General features: G+C 50.2%; 1 protein-coding gene across 2 annotated transcripts; it reads left to right on the top strand.

Annotated features, from left to right (window-relative positions):
- The first annotated feature begins 779 nt into the window (after positions 1 to 779).
- Positions 780 to 20,451, top strand: LOC134510476 (hematopoietic lineage cell-specific protein-like). 2 transcript variants are annotated; one of them, XM_063323828.1, is made up of 15 exons: positions 780 to 880; positions 3,829 to 3,912; positions 5,653 to 5,726; positions 6,606 to 6,735; positions 7,975 to 8,085; positions 8,777 to 8,831; positions 10,961 to 11,071; positions 11,611 to 11,721; positions 12,358 to 12,413; positions 15,333 to 15,402; positions 15,645 to 15,781; positions 16,459 to 16,566; positions 17,072 to 17,381; positions 18,151 to 18,222; positions 18,575 to 20,451. In XM_063323828.1, exons 2-15 carry the CDS (start codon positions 3,829 to 3,831, stop codon positions 18,706 to 18,708), a joined length of 1,563 nt encoding a protein of 520 aa, XP_063179898.1. In that variant the 5' UTR covers positions 780 to 880; the 3' UTR covers positions 18,709 to 20,451. The 2 variants fall into 2 exon arrangements, with proteins under 2 accessions (XP_063179898.1, XP_063179897.1); XM_063323827.1 differs by having other exon boundaries at positions 16,456 to 16,566.
- Positions 20,452 to 20,579: the final 128 nt, after the last annotated feature.

Here is a 20,579-nt window from a genome sequence, read left to right as displayed (position 1 = left end):
CTAAGACGTGAAAGGCCAAATCTCCCCTGGTGATCGCTGTATGTCCCTTACGACTGAACTGTTCTACCCTATTGTATTTCAAGCCCTGTAAATCTTGCCATTGTGTCAAATAGAAATGACTACTCTAGGAGCTTTTCTTGCTCCATGTGACTTATTCAGAAAGGAAGTTATTTTGGTTTGAGATGTTTATCTAGTGTCAAACTAGCGTGATTCATGCTACTCATTCCAAAATTGTGCATTTCCCACCAGTAAGCAACGTACCAAGAGTTTGATTTGTAAGTTCTTAGGATTCTTCAACTACATGCTTTCCATCTTCCTAGTTCAAGCTATTTACTTTTTTCTTTTTTTGGGGGGGGCGGGGGGGTGTCCTGGAAGGGCTTTTATGTATGTATGTGTATATATGCGTGTGTACGTCTGTGTGTGTATATATATTTTTATTGTGCTGTAAAGTACTGAGACAAATTTCATAACAAGTTCTGTAAGCAGTAGGTTGCTTTCTTTGGATCTCGTTCTAGTTGTCAAGCCCAGGGGCTTCGGCCTTTTAATTTTTTTTCTGCTTTTACGGCAGAATGATTTTTTGGAAGAGGTGGAAATAGAGATCACACTCTGCTTTGCACACTAAGAAACGTAATGGTGTCCCATTAAGCACTGCTCATGGAGTCAGCAATTTGTACCCTGGGTATAGGCCTTGTCGTCAGCATGCGAGGGCAGGTTTTGGTACTCATGACTTGAGCAGCGGGGGGCTGGGACGCAGGAAGTGAAGATAGCTGAAGTTAAAACAGGAACTCGGGGCACACAGCAGTCCAAGAGCTGTCGCTAGCATCAAGTGCCTGAGCAAAAAGCAGCAAGTTTGCCAGTAGGAGCTGGTGAGGCTTTTAAGGTAAGAAAGCTGTGTGGGTTTTGAGACTGGAAAGTGAAAAACAACAAAATGTAGGGGTTTGGTGAGCAGAGAGAACTCCTTCCTGATCCAGCATGTGTGAGTTGATAGCCCTCAGGATTTGCCTCTCTGTCTGTTCCTTTGGTCATTGTTGTTGCTCTTGTGTTTGAGGCTGTAAAGAACCACATTTCCAAATCAACCAGCACAACTGTGCTACGTGTAGTAGCCCTATATTTGTGGTGTAGTGGATGCTTTCAAGGAGGAAAATGGGACAATCTAAAGGGTTGAGCTGCTACTCTGGCTGGTATTCCTCATTATAAAGGGTATCTGGAGCCTTGTGGTGTGATTACAGTTCTGCAGTTTGTCATGGTTCCCAAGATCCATGGTGAGTGGCTTTGGAGAGTAGGTGGTCATGAACCATTTACAGCAGTATTTAAAGCCGTGAACCACCTTCATTTGAGCTATCTGCTCAAATCAGCTGCCTCGTTGAACAGCTCTGTGCTAGCTGGTTATTGCTGCTGTTTTATCGTTAACAAAAATGAGCCACAAACTTTAAAAATCTTTGGATGCTAATAAACGAGGGAGGGGAAATGGAGATGAAAGGTGTTGTTAGATTGTGCTATATTGTCCACATGAGCCTTCCTGCTTCCCCTGCTTCTATTTGCAATTACCCATATTCAATTTTTCATAAGATTACTGTCAGTGCACACAAGCACAGCCGAGTATGGCACAGACCTGCTGTGTGCTGTGTTCCAGAGTATGAAAACTTTTTTTAAAAATTTTTTTCTTTTTTTTTTTCTTCCCTGAGGCGAACAGGGGAAGGCCTAAAGCCACATCTTCACAGTAAATCTGCCTTGGGCCTACATCCTCTCCTTAGCTAACTATCTGGCTTTTGTTTAACAAAAGAAAGTCTCATCCCTTCTGTGCTCTTTTAGTTCCTGTTGTCTTTGCTCCCTGGTCTTACAGTGATGATTCTCGAGATGATTGCTAAGCGCAGCTTGAAACTGAACTGAACAGTGCACTGTACAGAACTGGAAGGTTATTCACTTAACATCTTTTTGTGTTGTAGAATTAATTACTTGCTCAGCATAAATATTTTGCTTGCACAGAAAGCAGCTGTCCTGGGCACTGGGGACCAGTTTGTAGGCTACTGCGTGGTTGTGGGATTAAGGGGTTAGTGCTGTTGAGAAGCACATGATAGAAGTGTGGTGTTAAATGAGGATCCATCACAAAGCAGTTCCCTTCCCCTCTCTTGGTTTGTTTGCAGGTTTATGTGATGTTTAAGTGATGTGAAACAGGGCTCAATGGTCCGGTCTTTGCAGCACATTCAGCCCCTACGTGTGTAGGGGCAGGCAAGGCCCATAATCTTTCTTCTGTCTCTTATTTTGTGGAAACTGTGTTGCTTGGGAGGGGCTTTTTCATCAGCTTTTTTCACGGTCACCTTGAAAATTAAACGCGTGAATTTTAGATTTCGCATTACTTTTATTTAACTTCCTCTTCCTGGGCCTATCACTTCATCCAAGCCTCTCTGGGCAGCCTGTACAAGCCATACCGCCACAGCTTCAGCCTTTGCAGCCCTGCACACTTTATGATTTTAGCCCCATTTCCTGATTTTACCATATGACAGACATAAATACCACACAGCTTGCTGTACCAGCACCGTCATAGCAGCATACAGCTTTCCCCTGAACCTTCTCTATCACACTACGCGGTGACTAAAAGGTTGGAAAACAGATAAGAGACTTGAGGAGTCCAACCTCGGGTACCAGAGCATTGTGTGATGGTGGCAGAGCAAGCCACAGCCTCTGGTGCAGTGCTGGGACTGTGCTTAGCAGGAGGGAGGTTAAAGCAGCGAACGGTCTCCCAAAACGCAGAGAATTAGTGTACATTGGAAAAGCAGAATCTGGTAGTTGGATGTTAGTGCTAACGTACATGAAAATAAGGTGTGCGTTTTAACTGTGGAGCCAGTGTGCATGAAGACTGTGGTTTACACTTAAAACCCCTGTGTGTTTTGCTAAAAGAGGTGCTGGGGCTCAAGAGCAGCTATTTTGGGGTGCCCTGATGTGGTTTTGGCCAGATCGGCCACTGACGGGTGACAGATGCTCTCCCTGACATCTCGCTCCAAGGGGAGGAGGAGAAGGGGTAAAGAGATTTACGAGTTTAGAAGAAACTAGACTACTTTAATGAAATATTAATAATAACATAAAAAGGAAATAATACAATAGATACAGTATAAACAAAGCCATATTAAGCTCCCAGGATGACGTCACCATCAGGCACTGGGGGAGTCCCAGACTGGTCTCAGCGACGGGTGGGAACTGGATTCCAGAGCTGGAGTCAGGAATGCACGGGTAGGGATCAAAGGCAAACGAACAGAGTCCTCCTCTTTCGCTGGCCATCGAAGAAGGAGGCTGACCCTTTGATCCCTCAGCTTTTACACTGAGCGTGGGGCAGATGGGATGGAATACCCATGTGGGTTGATTTTGGGTCACCTGTCCCGTCCGCCCTCCCTGCAGGTGCGACCCCTCTGCGCTTCTCTGCTTGCGACCCTCCAACGGGGCAAATAATGAAATTAGCTGAGCTTGGCTGTTACAGCAGTAAGTACAAGCAAGAGCCTCTCTACACACCATGCCTTGGCATGAACTATAAACATTGGTCTTACCACACCACTCTGAGAACAAACGGTTCTCTGCACAATATGCTGTTAATTTCAGAGAGTTAGAAGAGGCCTAGCTGAGAAGTAAAATTACTGAAGAGAGAGTTGGTTCTGTTTTACCTCAAATCAGGACACCCATGCTGTATGAGGGACAGAGAGGTCAGCAGGGCAGGTGGTCTGCACAGTCCCCTCCGGTCCAAGTTACCCCGCGTCTGCTGTGGTCTGACATGCCACGGTGTGGGCCAGCAGTGCCCATGTGCTGGGCTCTGGGTGATGCTGTGTCCTCCTTGTGCAGATGTGGAAAGCAGTCGTGGGACATGATGTGTCAGTGAAGGTTGAGGCCCAGGGAGACGACTGGGACACTGACCCTGATTTCGTGGTGAGTGTCTGTGGTAATCCATAATAGCGGTGGTGGTGTGGAGGGTTCACTGGCCCTAGGCATATGCTGGTCAGCTGGGCTGGGGCTCGGCATGGCACAACACGGCTTGGCACAGCATGCAGCACCGCTGGCCGTGCGGAATCAGCCAAGTCCCACCAGCCCCTTGCAGGCACTGTCCGTCCGTCTCTCTAAGCCATTTCTGACCCATATCTATGTTTAGTCTCCAGAATTTCCTATATCAGTGTACCCCACATCTGACTACAAGTAATATCACTTAGTATAGCATATTTAGTTTCTTTTAAACCTGCTCCCTGGTAACTTCACTGAGACCTCCCCACAACTTCTGTTACAAGAAATAGCAAAGATTTACAATTTCTCCTTCCCACATTGTAACTGTACAGGATTCCAGCATTGCACTCATTTGTCTTCTTTCCAGATGGAAGAATCCTACTCTATTTATGGTCACCTTGTGCAGAGGCAGCTCCATGCCTCTAAATAGCCTTGTTTTCTGTCTAGTCCAGTTCTCTAGGTGAGATGATGAGAGAATAGAAGGGCCCAGTCTGCAGGATCCTCATGTGTTCACACAGTGTCATGATTTTAATTTTCTGTTTGATTCTCTGTTCCTTTGCTAATACGTCCCTCGCACTTTGGCATTTTGGCCAACTCTCTATTTGCTACTCTTCTACATAATTGCACATAATTCCATATTTCATATTCCTTCTGGACTGGCAAATATTTTTGAACCACCACTGTCCAGATATAATTAGGATCTTTTTTTCCATATGCTTTACTTTTATACTTATTAACACTAACCTTTACAATTTTATCACCCACTGATTTGGCATCACAAGATTTTTCTGCACTGCTTTGTCTTCTATATTTGGTCAACCTAAACAGTCCTTTACTATGTCAAAACATTGTCATCTCATTCTTTATACCCTTTTTCTAAACCTCTGTGGAGCACACGGCACAGCAGAAGCCCTGCTCCTCCTGCTGCAGAGGAGCGCCAGCCACGACTTACAGCCTTGTGCTGTAAGGCTGTCTGAGGCCTGTTGAGATTTTGGTTTCCTTTCCAAGAGTTTCTTGTTGCACAGTCTCTTCTGTTACACAAGACTCCTATGTTTCCGAGGTTCAGTCTTGTGTAGTTATTTCCGGTAAGAAATTCTAGTTTGGGACAGAAACGCAAGTCCCCTCCTCAAAGTTCCAAATTATTAACGTAAAAAAAGAGGTATCTATACTGTCAAAATTATTTGGTTTTACTTAATTTCTTCTATTTGTGGAAGCATTTAAGTCTGAACAGAATATGACTGTATTATTTTTTTATTGTGTGCATATACATATTTTTAGCTTTACCTTGTTATCAGGAAAGCGTTTATTGATGCTTCAATTTATCAAATACATGTTCAGGCCTTCCAGAGAGCCAACAGGTGCTGTCATAGCAAAGCTAACGTTCACCTCACTGTTCTTCCAAAATTTTCCTAAACAATTAATGTCCACAGCACTTGTGTGTGCTGGCTCCTCCCCGAGGCAGAGGGTCGGGGCGCCCCGCAGCCCCGTCCCCGGGATCCCGGCCCTGCAGGACGCTGGGGGCGGGCGCGGATGGGTTCCGGGACCCCCGGGCCCCTCCTTTGCCCCCTTCCCTTCCGGGCCCGGTGGCCGAGTGGCAGCCCCGCCCGGCGGAGCCTCGGGGGGCGGGGGTCCGGGCCCGGTGGCCGCTGACGGCTGCGGTTCGCTCCGCAGAACGACATCTCCGAGAAGGAGCAGCGCTGGGGGGCCAAAAGCATCGCGGGCTCCGGACGCGCCGAGCACATCGAGTGAGTGGGGCCGGCGGGGGCCCGGCGGGGTGCGGGGCCCGGGGCTGCGGGCGGGGCCCGGCGGGGTGCGGGGCTGCGGGCGGGCCGCCACCGCGGCCGCGTCCCGGAAGGGTAAGCGGCGGTGCCGGCCGAAACCGGCCAAATAAGGGCTCGTGCGCGGCGGGGGCGGAGCGGGGCCGGGCGGGCCGGGCCGCGGGGGAGCCGGGGGAGCGTTCCCGGCCGTGCGGGCCCCTCTCCCGGGGCGCACCCACGGCCCCAGAGAGCAGCGGGGCGGTGGAGCCTTCACCCGGGCCGGGGTTGCCTGGGGGCCATTCCCCCGGGCCCTGCCGGCTGCGCCCGGGCCCCTCGTCTGAGGCGCTGGTCTTGCGCCGCGGGCAGAATTCACTGTGGCGCTGCGCGGGGTTGAGTCTCCAGTGCCGCCATCCAGCGGCTCTCACTGTGGAAGGACCCCCTGCTCCGGCCCTGCCCAGAGCTGACCCTCTCCAGCGGCTCCCGGGGGACATCCCAGCGCTGACCCTCTCCAGCGGCTCCCGGGGGACATCCCAGTGCTGCCCGCACTGCTGGGGCAGCGCATGGAGAAAGGGAAGCGTGGGCTCCTGTGGAAGAGAGGGTGCAACCCTGAATGGGGGCTGCAGGCTGAGAACTATGGCTCTGGGTCCTTCGCCAGCCCCCGGGGTGGCATCGTCCCCATGTCACAGTGCGCTGGCTGCACGTGTGTGGCTCCCAGAGAGGGGCCCAGTATGGGCATAGCTGGCAGTGGGTTTATGCTCTGCTCTGTGCTGGGCTCTGGCTGATACAGCGGCTCAGGGATACTCCAGCTGGCTGCGTGGGTCCACACAGTTGCACAGTGACTTGCCCTGACTCTCTCTGTCTCACCAGCATCCACCAGCTGAGGAACAAGGTGTCAGAGGAACATGAGATCATCAAGAAGAAGGAGCTGGAGACCGGCCCCAAAGCATCCTATGGCTATGGGGGAAAATTTGGAACAGAGCGGGACCGAATGGATAAGGTAACAGTTGTAGAGGGGTTCCTTGGGCCCCAGTGGAAAAGTCTTTTTCTCATAAAGAGAAGAGCATGTCTGCTTCCTGGCCTGACCCTGAAGGGAGAGAACAGAGAGCCGGCATGGCTGCGCAGATTCCCACGTGTCTAGCTAGCCCGTAATCTGTCTCCAGGATCTGTTTGAACCCATTTGTATAACTTGGCTCTACAACCTCTTTGCAACACTCCCCTTAGCTGTGAAGAAGGACTTTGTGGCTTGTTTCAAACCTGCTGCATAACAATTAAATTAGGTGCCTCCCTACTTGTCCTTGGAGAACTAATGAATAATAATTTCCTCCTCACGTTCTGCATTCCGGATCTCTGTCATATCTCCCCAGGATGAAGCCCTACTGCATATTCTCTGTTCTCACGTCAAATCTGTTTTATGTTTTCTGATAATCATCATCAAGCTTCTTCCTGTACCTTTCAGCATTTAATTATTTTTTTTTCAGAAGTGAGATGATAAGGTTGTAGTAGTGTTCAATATATGGGGTCACTGAGGGTGTGCATGATACCGGGATGGCAGGTTGAGAAATGGACATATCCAGGAGGCCAAAATGGAGCCGCTGTGCTCAGACCCTTCTGACGGAGCAGAGTTGAGGATGTTTTTGTTCAGCAGCTCCTTGGCCTTTATCCAGCCGTGCCAGGATGTTGCAAGCGTTCAGCCTCTTGCCCTTCTCCTGAGGAGCATGAGCAGCTCCTGGCCATGCCACCTCCTGCAGGGAGCAGTGGGACCCTGGCCTGGCCCGTGGTGGGTGTAAAGGCTGGCGTCAGCCATATCTGCTAACCCTCACTCTCAGATGCAGAAAACAGGGAGCAGGTGCCAGACCTGCTGCCTTTGGGGTTTCAGTTATGTTTGCCTAACTGCACTTTTCTCCTCAGTTTCCCCATGCGATTATCCACCACTCTGCTTCACTGGCATTTGGGAGCAGCAGGTATTAAGCATCCCACGGTTTGTGTGATGAGCTGGCCGTGGGGCTGGTTTTGTGGGATGGCTGCCCTTGAAGCTACATCACAGGTCTCAGAGCAAGACTGGTACTGGCAAAGACCCTGCAGAAGGCATCGCCACCACCAGCACAGTCAGCTTGGACCTGTCGCCTTGTGGCCACAGGCATGTTGGCAGCGGGGCAGAGCAGCAGTGTGGTGCCTGTGTCTGTCCAACCTGCCAGTCTGACTGCGGGTGCTCATGTCATGCTGTCTCTCTCTTCAGTGCGCAGTGGGCCATGAGTACGTTTCTGATGTTGGGAAGCACTCCTCGCAGACGGATGCAGCCCAGGGCTTTGGGGGAAAGTATGGAGTCCAGCGGGACCGCGCTGACAAGGTGCGTTGGACAGGGCAGCTGGAATACGTACTTGCGCCCTGTGCTCGCTGCTGCCCCTAGAACACTGAGCTACGTTGACGCTGACGACTGTGGCTGCTGTTTTCCAAGTGCTGGTGGGTGCAAGGCTCAGCATGCCACGAACCATGTCGACACTGGAGGAGGCAGCTCACCTCCTATGTGCAGGACAATGACTGATGACAAGTTGCAGGGCACTTGTGAAGATTAACTCATTGGTGTCCATTAATGTGCTTGCACTGTCCTATCCAGGCAGCACTGTGTTTGTCTTGGGGGGCTGTGATGTTTTGCATCCCCAGACTCCCAAGCTGTGCCATGCACAGTGACTGGCCATGGCGGGACTGGGTGGGGACAGCAGGATGGTGTCCCTCCTGTGCACATCTTGGTGTCAGATGCTGCCCAGCCACCTCTCCTGCTGAGAAGGTGTGAGGTCAGGATGGTGGCCCTCTTGCCTGGAGCGCAGGGGCTCTTGCGAGAGCCTGTTCTGAGCGGGCTGCTGAGCACATGGAGAGCAGAGTGGTGTGAGAGGCTGAGGAGGCCCGTGCCAGCCGAGGGGTGGCCACATGCCTGCGTGTTGCAGCACAAGAGAGAGAGCAGGGCCCCAGCCCTGGGGGAGGGTGCGTGAGACCCGGCTTGGTCCTCGGGACGACTGACATTCTTCCCCTTCTTGTTCCAGTCAGCACTGGGCTTTGAATACAAGGGTGAGGTGGAGAAACACTCGTCCCAGAAAGGCAAGTCCATAAGCACCTGTGACCCTTTGACACTTTGCCCAGCTTCTCTTCTGCTCGCAGTATCCCGTGCTGTCTGCTGTGGCACAGTCCCCTCTGTTATCCCCCTCCTGTCACTTGTTTCTGATTCCTGTTCCCAGTCAGTCGCCCCCACAGCCCCATTCCCTGCTGTCCTGTCACCACCCTTCTGTTGTACATTCCGCTTGTCTCTGCGTTTTGCCACATCATGGCTGAGCAGAGAAGATACCCCCACATGCACCCCCGATGGATGGCTGATGCTCCCTTTCCCCTGAAACTCCTGGGCAACTGCTCCAGAGGGAGCCCAGGCACCGTGGGACGTGAGAAGTGATTGATAAAAAAGTGGCATGTAAGAAAAGGCACAACAATGGATATGGAAAAAAAAGCCTGTACAGCACCCAGAATTCTGCAGAATTCTGGAGATGGTTCAGCCAAACTTGCACATGTACATACAAACAGCTATATTCATTAAGAACGTTGCAAGAACTGAAACTAATGATATTTTAATACTCTGCAACCAGGAGGAGATGAGAGAGCAAGGTCCGCCACTGTTTCAGATAAGTGTGAGGAATCCATTAGTAAGAAAAGAAGATCTGAATCATGTTCATTTCAGAGGAACTATAAAAGGAGGAAGATGTTTTTGAGGGATTCTTGGTTGATCTTAAATTCATATGCAGTTGTGCAGTTAAAATCACATGGAGTTGTGCAACATTAACATATTCCTGTAGAAGAGATTGTGTACTAGATTGTAGACACAGATATTCATCAGGTTGTGAAAAACCACAGAAATCACTCAGAACAAAATGAAAATGTTAGAAATAGGGTAAGGTGTTTGGATTGTTTTTCATAAAAACATGTCTGTACTGGAAACTCCACCATCAAGCTAACGGTCATAAAATCTATATTTGCTGAAAACAGCATCCTAAAAGATCCATTTCCTAATGGCCTAATGGGTAAATAATAGTTTAATTGAGGTAAGTTTAAGAAATTTCTAGGACTTAGCGATTCATCCTTAATTGACTGAGCTTCTATGAAACAGAGAGCCGTTCTTGAATAGAAAATGTTTTCACGCATATTTCTTTAGATGGTTTGGGTTGCAAGGGACCTTAAAGATCACAGTCTTCAGGGGCTGATAAGGCTGAACTTTCTGGAGAAGCCCCAGCTCATTCCTGTGAAATGCAAACCTGTAAGAATAGAGTCAGGGAACAAAGAGAGCTGACTGTGATTTACTCCTCCTGAAGAGCAGGAGTTGGAAACAGAGCTGGCAGACCAGGTCTCTGAGAGTATCTCTGCATGGCCACCAGCTAGGAGAGAGGCTGAAATTTCTTAGTACGTCAACCAATAATAACAAGGTAGTCCCTAGAGAATAACTGAACACAGTTGAAGTAGTAAATACATTAATAGTTTAGACGATGAGAAAAGGGAAGGTGTAAGGAAGATGTGCGGTGCCTCTGTCACATGATGGTCAAGCATGACAGAGACAGTCTGGGGGGAGAGCTGGAGCATGTCTCCAGAAATGTGGGGTTCAGCCTTTGCTGCAGCATCCAGAGTCAGTGATTTCCTTGTAGAAGTCAAGATTCCATTCTAGAAAATGTAAGCTGTACAGCAAAAGTTTGCCATTTCTTCTGTACTTTCAAGGGCTCAATATACTTAATCACAGAGCTTTTCAGAGTCTGGCAGACCACAGGTTGAAATCCTTACTCTGGGGATGCGCGACTGGGTGGATGCCTGGGCTGTTAGTGCCCAAGTCTTGCTTTGGCTTTGCATCCTTGGGTGGCTGAGCTCCCACTGCCTCCCCACCTGCCCTTGGCATGTCGCTTTTCTTCCTTGCCCTCTTGGCATGCTGTGTCTCCTGCTGCCCATGGCCTTCAGGCTCTCTTGCTGCCGTGACCCACACTTGCCCTGTGCACCCCATGGGCCCTCATTCTGAGTGGCCCTCATGGTGCTCCCTGCCATCCGCTCTGTCCCCTCCAAATCCCTTGCATTTTTTAGTGTTTTTCATTGTCCCTGCTGCTCTTCCTCCTCCCTGATGCTCATCCCCAGGACTTCTCCCCATATTTACCCTCACCAGCCCCATGCTGGGGGCAGCATTTCACTCCAGTGTACCACCTCAGATTACTCCAAGGGCTTTGGTGGCCGTTACGGTGTGGAGAGGGACAAGGTGGACAAAGCAGCAGTGGGATTTGACTACAAGAGCCAGGCAGAGAAGCACGACTCTCAGAAAGGTGAGCTCGGGGAGCCCAGTGCAGCAGGCAGTGTCAGGGCTGGAGCTGGGCACTGTGTCAGGACTCTGCTCACAGGGGCTGTGGGGCACTGTGCTTGGTTTTTGCAACCTGCTGCCTGAATGGTGCAGAAGCTACGGGGAGCTGTCGGGTGACCACTGCTTGCAGCAAGGAAATGGGGCAGATAAGAAAAGCCATTGCACGTTGCGTGACTGCTGGAAACAGTTCAAACTAAATGAAGGGCAGCAGCAGGTTTCTATGGGCACAGGGATCTCCTGGGCAGTCTGTCACCAAAGGAAGGGTGCAGGGGAAGCCCGGGCAAGTGCTAATAGTAGGTGACATGTCTCAGGGAGGAGGGAGGGCAGTTGCTGCAGCCTCCAGTGGGGAAATCTGGCCTTGCTCCGTGTCTTTTCTCTGGAGTCCTGGGAAGGGGAAACTGTTGTCCCTGTAAGAACAGCCTGAGCTCACTGTGTTGCCACTTTCCTCTTGCCCTCCCTTGTTGGTTCTCTTCCATGCCGTGATCTGGATCTCGGTGGCTGCAGACTATTCTGTGGGCTTTGGTGGGAAGTTTGGCATCCAGAGGGATCGTCAGGACAAGAGTGCCCTTGGCTGGGACCATCAGGAGGATGTGCAACCCCATGCGTCCCAGACAGGTAGGGCAATGCTGCCAGAGAGGTGGCAGCACAATTTCTTTGGAGCACACACAGATCTGGAGCTAGTGGTTCATACTTGACAGAGATCCAGCTGCTGAAAACAATGTGTACAGCATGCTGTGGAGCAGCTGGGACACTGTGAACCCCCAAAACACAAGGGTAAGCTCTGCCAGAGTAGGTGCATGCTTGGAGCAGTGGGGGACATTGAATGAAAGTCCCTCAGTCAGGCTTCCCAGACTATACCGTGCTTTCTCTCTGAGGTGTGTTCCTGATCATTCAAAAGGTGAGCGCGTGGGAATGAGGCAAAGCAGGTTCCAGGAATGGCTCGACTACTGTATGTTTAACTTCAGCAAACAAGGCCACATTGCACTAGAGTGGCATGACTGGCTTCTCACCCCAGTGCCTTGGAAGCAGATTTGCCATCATAAAGCACTGAAGACCTGTGCGCTTTGCTGAAAAGAATGAAGGATTAGTCTTAAAAGCCACTGTCCCGAGCATTTCGCATGTATTGTCTCTATTTAGTTCCATATGTGATAAGATGCAAGACTAACTCATTTTACTGGTCACAGCATACTGACGTCAGAGGTGCACACAGAATATAAAATATTATAAAACAGCCTCATTTTTTCCATACAGACTATGCCAAGGGGTTTGGAGGCCGTTACGGGGTCCAGAAGGACAGAGTAGATAAGGTAAGACTATATGCTGCATCCTGCACTTGCTTCCTGCTAATCACTGCTCTTGCACTGCTGCGAGAGAAGAGACTTCCCAGATGGAGATGAGGTCCCACTGCTCAGTGCGCAGCTATTGCGAGGGTGAGCGAACTGGCCCAGTGTACGTACCAGAGGGTGCAGAGGAATGCAGCCTGGGGAGATCATAATGCAAGGAAGAAAAAGTTTTTCCATTCACAGCTGCTTTTGAATCGTTCCACTCTCAGACTGAACAGTCATGCTCCTGCTTTCTCTTGGGGTGGGATTTAATAGCAGAGCCAGCGAAGAACTTTGTAAGGGCATCTGACTGTGCCCTCCTGCATATCTAGTACCATTTGAGATGCTGGGAATGCTCTGTCTGGCTGCCTGCCATCACTCCTGCAGGCCTTGTGTGTACCCATACAGTCAGGATGAGCAGTGATAGCGCCTTGGAGATGAAATTTTGTGAGTGCAGCCTTATGAGGAGTTTGAGAGGCCACGGGCTATTGCGCCGTGCAGGACCTGTCTCTGACACAGGAGGGGTGCTGGATCAGACTGAAGGCCCATCTGGTGTCATGTCCCCAGCACTGATGGGTAGGTGGTGGTTGTGCAGAGTGGTGGTATGCGTACAGAGTGGGTCTTCCATTGGACTGTCTCCAGCGACAAGGTGGTATCGCTATGGGTGCCATCCCTCTAGCTGTTCTTGCTTGAGGCATAAGGTTTATTAGCAGCTGTCAAACCCACACATAAACAAGGCTTCCCAGAAGCTGGCTTGAATCTCTGGTCCCTCGAGTAGCCATCTTGCAGACCTCCCTGTGTGAGTGACTGGCCCTTAACTCCTGGTGACTCCCCCTTAACTACTGGTGAAATTTGGCCATTCCTTATAGAACTGACTAACTCATCAGCTTCTCTGCTACTTATTACCTGCTGCAGGCTTTTCTGTCCTGGCCAGGGGTTTCTTATGGTCTGGTCAGTTAGCTAAATCTCATGCCAGGGCCTAAACATCTGCCTGCAAACCTTAACAACACCCAGCAGGGATGGGACTGGGAGCAACCTTGTGTGAGAAGAGGTTGTCCAGTTTGCTGGTTCAAGTTTCCTGTCTGGGCTGAAACCCAGCAAAGGCTCATCTGCAGTCAACATTCAGACTGTCTCAGGCACTTGGATTGACATTGTGGGTTGGCGGGCTGCACTGCAAGCTTGTTCAGGAAAGGGGCTCTTGCCAGTGGATGATGATTTGCATGCAAGATGACATTCCTGGGTGGTGGTGGGGCTTTGGGGCATTTGGAGGAGAGTACCCTGAACCACGCTTTTTCTGTTGTTGTGCACAGTGCTGGTGGCACAGTGTTGTGCCTGGTACAGCACCAACATCGCCGTACTTGGGAGCTGGAGGAAGCAGATGAGGACCTCTCTGCAGGGCCCTGAGCCAAGGAAGAACATAAACACATACCTGTAGCAACCGAGCGTGTTCCTTTCCATGCTGCATGTGTAGGCTGGGCCAGTAGCAGAGTGGGAATGGCATCCTGCCCAAGGAAGAGATCTGCATGGTCTATGAATTTAACAACAGCAAATGGAGGTGCATTGTCAAAAGGCACGGCATCATGTATGTGGGGAAAAAGAGCATGCAAAATCACATGAGCACTTGTGCAAAAGTCAGTGCTGTGGGTTATTTGAGGAGCAGGATGCAGAGACAGGATAAGCAGTTCTTGATCAGCTCAAAGCAGAACATGAATTCGTGCATTTTGAGAATATTGAAGCATAATAAAAGATGGTAAAAGTAAGGATGTTTGGATAAGTACCTGATTGCCTTGTTTTTGGGCACTGGAGTAGTGCTGAGTTCATGGCTCCAGAGCAGAGCATAATGTACCACCAGCCAACCTTAACTGCCCTTTGATAAAGTTTTGAACACTAAGTGTAGGATTCAGCTCTCACACTAAGACTCCTAAATTTAAATGCTTTCATATAAACTCGTCCAAGTCTCTGCTGTGCTCTGTGTAGACCCGGTTCTGAGCCTGCAGTGCTGTTTGCCTGCTCAGGTGTTTTCTTTAAGGAGAGCAGAGCTGCTCTCTGAGCTCCAGTCCAGTGGTGACACCTGCAGGCAGAACCCTAAATGTAGCTGTATTGGTCTGAAAGCTGGATCCTACCTGCAGTTTCCTTTTTCTATGAAATAGTTTTCTCATGAAGGTAGATTAACCCTCTCTATCTCACTTTCTTTTTGCTGCAAGCACCCCACCGATACTATTACCACTTCAGGCATCTCTTCACACCTCATAAAGCTAGCGATATCTCATGTTCACTCATGTGAACTGGCACTGGAACAGCCTGCCCAGGGAGGTGGTTGAGTCACCATCCCTAGAGGTGTTTAAGAAACGTCTAGATGTGGCACCTCAGGGCATGCTCTAGTGGCAGAGATTGTAGGTTGTTTGGTTGGACTCGATGATCTCAAAGGTCCTTTCCAACCATGAAGATTCTATGATTCTATGTTTTCACTTTGATGTTTTCCAGCCTGTGCTACTATATACACATACTGCAGGCAACAACCTACTGAAGGGACACATGTTTTTCACAGTTAGGCAGCTGCAGCTTTGCATCCAATAGGGAAGTGCTTCCATGCCTCATACCGCTGGGAGTGCAGGGGACAGATACATCGCGTCCGTGGACCTCAGGAATGGTAGACTGCCAGGTGTCCGCTCAGCGCTTTGCCATGTTACCGGCCAATGCTTCTGCCTTGAATGCCCAGCCTTGCTGTCCCATGCAGCAGTCGTCTTGCCACTGTGCATCTTCCTCTGCCTGTGGCAGTTGTACAGATGAGGACAGACACAGCTGGGAGCAAAGCTTGCAAGTCACCACTAGCCAAACGCAGCAGAGGATCTCAGCTCTGGCCTTGCCTGATAAGCTGGACACTTCATTCACTTCCTCTTGCAGAGTGCTGCTGGCTTCAGTGAGATGGCAGCTCCCACCTCCTCATATGAGAAGACAAGGCCAGTGGAGGCAGGTGAGACAACTGAGTACCAGCCCTGGGCGTGGTGGGATGCTGTGGGCCTTGTGGTCCCTCTGTGGCAGCATATTGGTGGGCATGTGCTGTGGTGGGATGTGTATTTAACCTGTGTTGAGGGACAGGAGAAGGTGGCTGAACTGCAAGTTTCTCTGGGAGAGGAAGAGGTCTGGGTTTCTCCTGGATGCTTGAGGTGATGAAGGGAGCCATTTGGCAAGCTTGGTCAGCTGTCTTCTCCACAGGAGCTGCCAGTGGCACCAGCAGCCTGCGGTCAAGATTTGAAAACATGGCTAAGTCAGCAGAGCAGGAGAGCAGAAGGCAGGCAGAGGAGGACCGGGTGAGGTGGCAGGCTCAGGAGTGCCAGGCGGCTCGGCGGAAGGTGAGCCATGGCCATCTTGCCATATCCTCCGAGGCTTGCAAAGCAAACTTTTCCTCAGAATCATGCAGCTTCATGTCCTTCTACCTGAACTCTTTACAGTAATCTCTTGCCTAAACTGCTTCCCTGCAACTGCCAGGGACTGCATTTGAACTTCACAGCTGTCGCTGGATTTGCCCTTTTGGCACACAGATCAGGACATGCCTGCAGCCAGCCGTGACCCCCTCTGCTTTGGCTTAGGCTCCTTCTTGCCTCTAGCACCTGGCAAACAGTGCAATCGCACCTCCCCAGTGTTGCTATCCCAGCAGACGGCATTCAGGCTTTTCCATCTGGAGATTGCACCCAGACTCTCATGTTTACTCCTTCTACTTTGTGCTGATTCTGCATTCAACGTGCAGATAAGGTTTCACCAACAAAGCACTCCCTGACACTTTCCCTCCTTGAGGCTACTTTCTGCAGACCTTGTAGTTGTTACAGGCTGGTGGTGTCCAGTCCCTAGGGCAGGTTTATGGGAGCTGCAACAGATCTCAGCTGGAGGAAAACTAAGAGTTGCTCTGTGAGCTGGAACAGATTGCAGCTGAAGAAAAATTTTCTGAGTTGCTCTGTTGGGAATGGGAATGGGCATTGCTCTGGACCTCATTCAAAGGGACTGAGGAGATCTGATGACTTTTCTCCAGCAGGAAATCCCACAGAGAGAGAAGGACCACACAGAGGCAGCCCCTACAACCATGCCAGCAAGGGCGCCTGGGAATGCTGACCAAGACAGGGCTGCGTCACAAGGAGTACAGGTGCCATGGTGGGCTGTGGAGAGCCAGGAAGGGGCGCAGGCGGAGGGGATTGCACCTGAGAGGGGGCTGCGTTTTACAGGCAGCCCTGCAGGAAGAAGTGGGGTGCAGCCACAGCGTGGGAGAGGCTTTGGAAGCAGTGAGGAGGGACAGATTGGGATGGTGATGAGACATGGCTGCACAGCACCTTACACCATGAGACGGGCTCTTGGAGTGGTCAGCGTAGCGGCAGTGCAGTGAGATGTAGCTAAGTATGTGAGAAAGGTTCAAATACATGAGCCATGAGTGACTTCACAGCAATCTCAGGTGCCAGTTCAGCACAGACCTAATGGCTGAGCTGTTTCTCCCTTGTGCAGAGGATGATGGTAGCATTCGTGTCATGGTAGCACAGAAGACACCTGCAGTGGAGCAGGGTCCGTTGTGTTTGGGTGCTGTGCGGTCATGGGAGAGTTGTCTGCAGCAGATGCTTTGCAGGTGACTTTCCTGTTACTTTCTCACTTCATGGCAGGAGGCAAAAAAGGAGGATGAGGAAACACCACCCACTTTGCCACCAAGGCCAGCAGATCTGGGCGAAGAGCTGTGCAAGCTCCCTAGCCAGGATCAGCCCATCTACAGTGAAAGTTTGGATGTCGGTGGAGACTATGAGGAGCTGCCAGAGCCCTCTGAGTACTGTGACAGTACTGGTGGAGGTGCTGACTATGAGGAGCTGCCAGCACCCTTGGGAAAACTGGATGCCATCTATGATGATGGAGAAGACGGAGGTGAGGACTATGAGAACATCGTTCCCGAGGAGCCCAGCCAGAGCCAGCCCCACCTGGGTGAGTACTGATGGAAGAGTCCATGTCTTGAGGAGCTTGTATCTGTCCACTCACCTCACTGGATGTATGGGACAGACTCTAGAGGGAATTTGTATCCTGAAGTCTACTGTGGTCAGAGTAACAGACCGTGATGATGGAGACTTGGTTGTCTCCCACTCCCTTGCCTGGCTCCAAGGTATGAGATCAGCTGCATGGGATGCTGGGCCAGGCAGCAAGTATCTCTGCTGGAGCAGGACTCAGGCAGGAGGACCAGGGGACTGCTGTGGGCTCTGAGGAACCTGGAGCTGGACTGATGCTCTTGGTGCACTCTTTCGTGTCAAGTGACTGCCAGTGCTGCACTGAGGCCTGGGGCGCCCTCTTAATTCAACCTTTTGCTCAAATGGCCGGTGCTCATGAGACCTGATTTGGTGGTGTCTCCTGGGCATGAGTAGTGCAGGGTAGTCTTCCTCCAAGCACATAAGCAAACTGCATGGACTGCTGTTGATGTTTCTGCCGCAGCTTTGCTGGTACTGGAGATGGTAAGTGGAGAGGCTGGAGTTGTGTCCAGCCTTTTTCTTGGGAGAGGAACATGAAGCATCAGGACCTTGCCTCTCTCCTGCAGAAGGGGAGGTAAGTCATATATTGCTTCGAGCCATGGTACAGCTCTCCCTATTGATAGGGTTTGGATGTGGTTCACCCCAAGGCTGACAGCTGGGTGGAGGATGGCACTGACCAGATCTATATGGCTGCTTTCAGGCTCTTTCTCATCTGCCCGTCCTGTCTTCTGCAGGAGAAACAGACAATATTTATGAGGTGGAGAACTCTGGAACCTGTGCAGTGGCTCTCTATGATTACCAAGGAGGTGGGTCTGCCATCCAGGCTGGGGGGAGGCACTGGGAGCTGTCTGGGACAGCGTGACAGGGAGGTGGTGGCTTACACTATCAGCAGTGGTGAAAAGATTTCTACTTGGTGGTTTAAATTCTTCTTCTTGTGAGGCAGAATGAGATCTGACTTGGGAACACAGAAGCTTCATCCTGCTCCTCCTGTGCTTCATCTGTGCTGTTTGGTGGGGGTTGGATGAGATGAACTCTGAGGGCTATCAGAATGCTTGTTCTGTATTCTCCTCCTGGGGCTGGTGGGAGGAGGGGTGTAAAACCAGTTCTCTCTGTGGTTATCTTTGCATTATGACTATCTTTTGTGAACAATTTTTGCAGATGGAGATGATGAGATTTCTTTTGATCCTGACGACACAATCACACACATTGAGATGGTGGATGAAGGCTGGTGGCGGGGGCAGTGCCGGGGCAAAGTGGGCCTTTTTCCAGCAAATTATGTGAAGCTTCTGTAGTGAAACCAGCTTCCTTCCAAATGCTTCTTTCCAAACTTTTGCCTGTCTCTGCTTCAGCCTTTTACATGTTATTAGTTTAATTTGGCTTGGCCTAGCGTGTCTACATGCAAGAAATACCAAGGAGCAAACTGTCAGTGTCTGAGGGAATGTTTTGGCCTGTGCCCAAGAGGACTTTGGTGCCCGTCCACTTCCAGATGGGGAAGGTGGGATGGTTTAAGAGCATGTGAGCGTGATATAAGACATCTTTTCTACCTAGGCTGTCCCACATGTCAACCAGCAAGCTTGCAGGAGAGGTGTGTCCATTACTGTTCCTAATGGGGCAATTCGCAGAAAAGAAACACGAGCTCTAATCCAGTCCAAGGCAGAAGGGACATGACCTATGGGACCTTTTAAAATTGCTGTGGCCCTGAATCTCATCCTATCCAGGGGCCAGTGAGAAGAGCACTGTGAAGGCCGAACTTGCCTTTGTTCCCAAGAAGGGTTTCTACTTGCAGGATCACTTTGCTTTTTGCAGCATGGGGTAGAGAAACATGAACCTGGTCTATCTGGGCAGATTTCAGGGCTGGGGCTTGGGAGCACTGTACCGTCACAGTGAACACTGCTGGCTTTTCCTGCACACAGAACACAAGCTTGGCTGTAATGAGCTGTTCCGTTAAACAAGAAAAGTATGTGCTGGCGCAATGAAAATGTAGGACAATTTTGCTAAGGTAGGATATTACTTGCTTGGTTTTCCTCTATGAGTCAAGAACTCTGTTGGGATGTGTAATTTCTGGGGTAAACCTTGGTAAAGAAAGTGAAAAAATTAGATTATTTTCAGAGAAAAGTTATTCTGGAAAATGTCTTGGAGCAAGAGAAAAATACTAGAAGGCTTCACTTAACGAAGAGTATGGTAATAACTGTCTTGGTCCTCGTTCAGGCAGCCCATCAGAGGAATGTTCTACTGGGGAAATCCTTTCAACCTAGCAAATCAGTCATGGAATCATGGAATTTTCACGGAATCACAGAATTTCAGAGTTGGAAGGGACCTCTAGAGATCATCTAGTCCAACTTCCCCGCTAAAGCAGGATTGCCCAGAGCACATTACTCAGGACTGCATCCAGGCGAGTCTTGTAAGTCTCCAGAGAAGGGGACTCCAGAACAAGTGGATTCAGAACAAGTGCTGCTAGATACAGGCGGTGGAATATTTTTAAGAGAGCTCCATTTTTCTGTTAACTACTCTGACAGCATAAATAAGCATGCGCAATGCAGGTGGGGCGGGGAGAACAGTCCCACAGCTTGTCTGTAGCCTAAGGGCTGCAGCATGCTTTGCAGTCAGTGCTAGAGGTAGGTTCCCCCATCCAGTATTTGGCTCAGCCTGTTCTCTCCGCTGTTGGGTGGTTTGAGTCCCTGTGCTGAAGTCAGGCCTCCCCAGTGTGGCAGGAAAATAGTTAACACCTCATAAGCCTTTGCAGGACTCACTAGTTAAGAAATATTTGCAGATAATGGTCTCACCAGTTTAATTAACACTGGAGTGAATTGTTTGTTAAAGGGTGTGCTGGCTAGAGCCTCCTTATCTGAAGAATGCTATTTTTATTTACAATATCCTGCTTATCTGACACAGTTTGGTGAAGAATGAGTTGCATAACCAAAAGGTATATAAACTCTGTAACTGCCTCATTTGGGCAGAGTTTGTATCAGCAGCCTCTGTCACTCTGCTGTGCTGTGTTCTCACTCATAGCTCTAGAAATAAACTGCTTCTGTTCTGGCCTGACTAAAATTGCATCCTGGTTATTCTGTGATGGCACAAGTCCCCTGTATCCATTGTAGGCTCGGTTCCTTGCACAGTGAAAAGGGCCCCTGATTCTAGCCCTCCTTTGTCACAGATGTGGGGA

Source organism: Chroicocephalus ridibundus, chromosome 1 (genome assembly GCF_963924245.1).
Source record: "Chroicocephalus ridibundus chromosome 1, bChrRid1.1, whole genome shotgun sequence".
NCBI lineage: Eukaryota > Metazoa > Chordata > Aves > Charadriiformes > Laridae > Chroicocephalus > Chroicocephalus ridibundus.
Note: the sequence above shows the minus strand (reverse complement) of the source record. Positions and strands in the feature narration are given on the sequence as shown.

Excerpts from the sequence above, each read along its gene's own strand:
- LOC134510476 (XM_063323827.1), top strand. The coding sequence starts at position 3,829 with ATGTGGAAAGCAGTCGTGGGACATGATGTGTCAGTGAAGGTTGAGGCC. Across the intron at positions 6,736-7,974 it reads AGCGGGACCGAATGGATAAG|TGCGCAGTGGGCCATGAGTA; the intron begins GTAACAGTTGTA and ends CTCTCTCTTCAG. Across the intron at positions 17,382-18,150 it reads CCAGAGCCAGCCCCACCTGG|GAGAAACAGACAATATTTAT; the intron begins GTGAGTACTGAT and ends TGTCTTCTGCAG.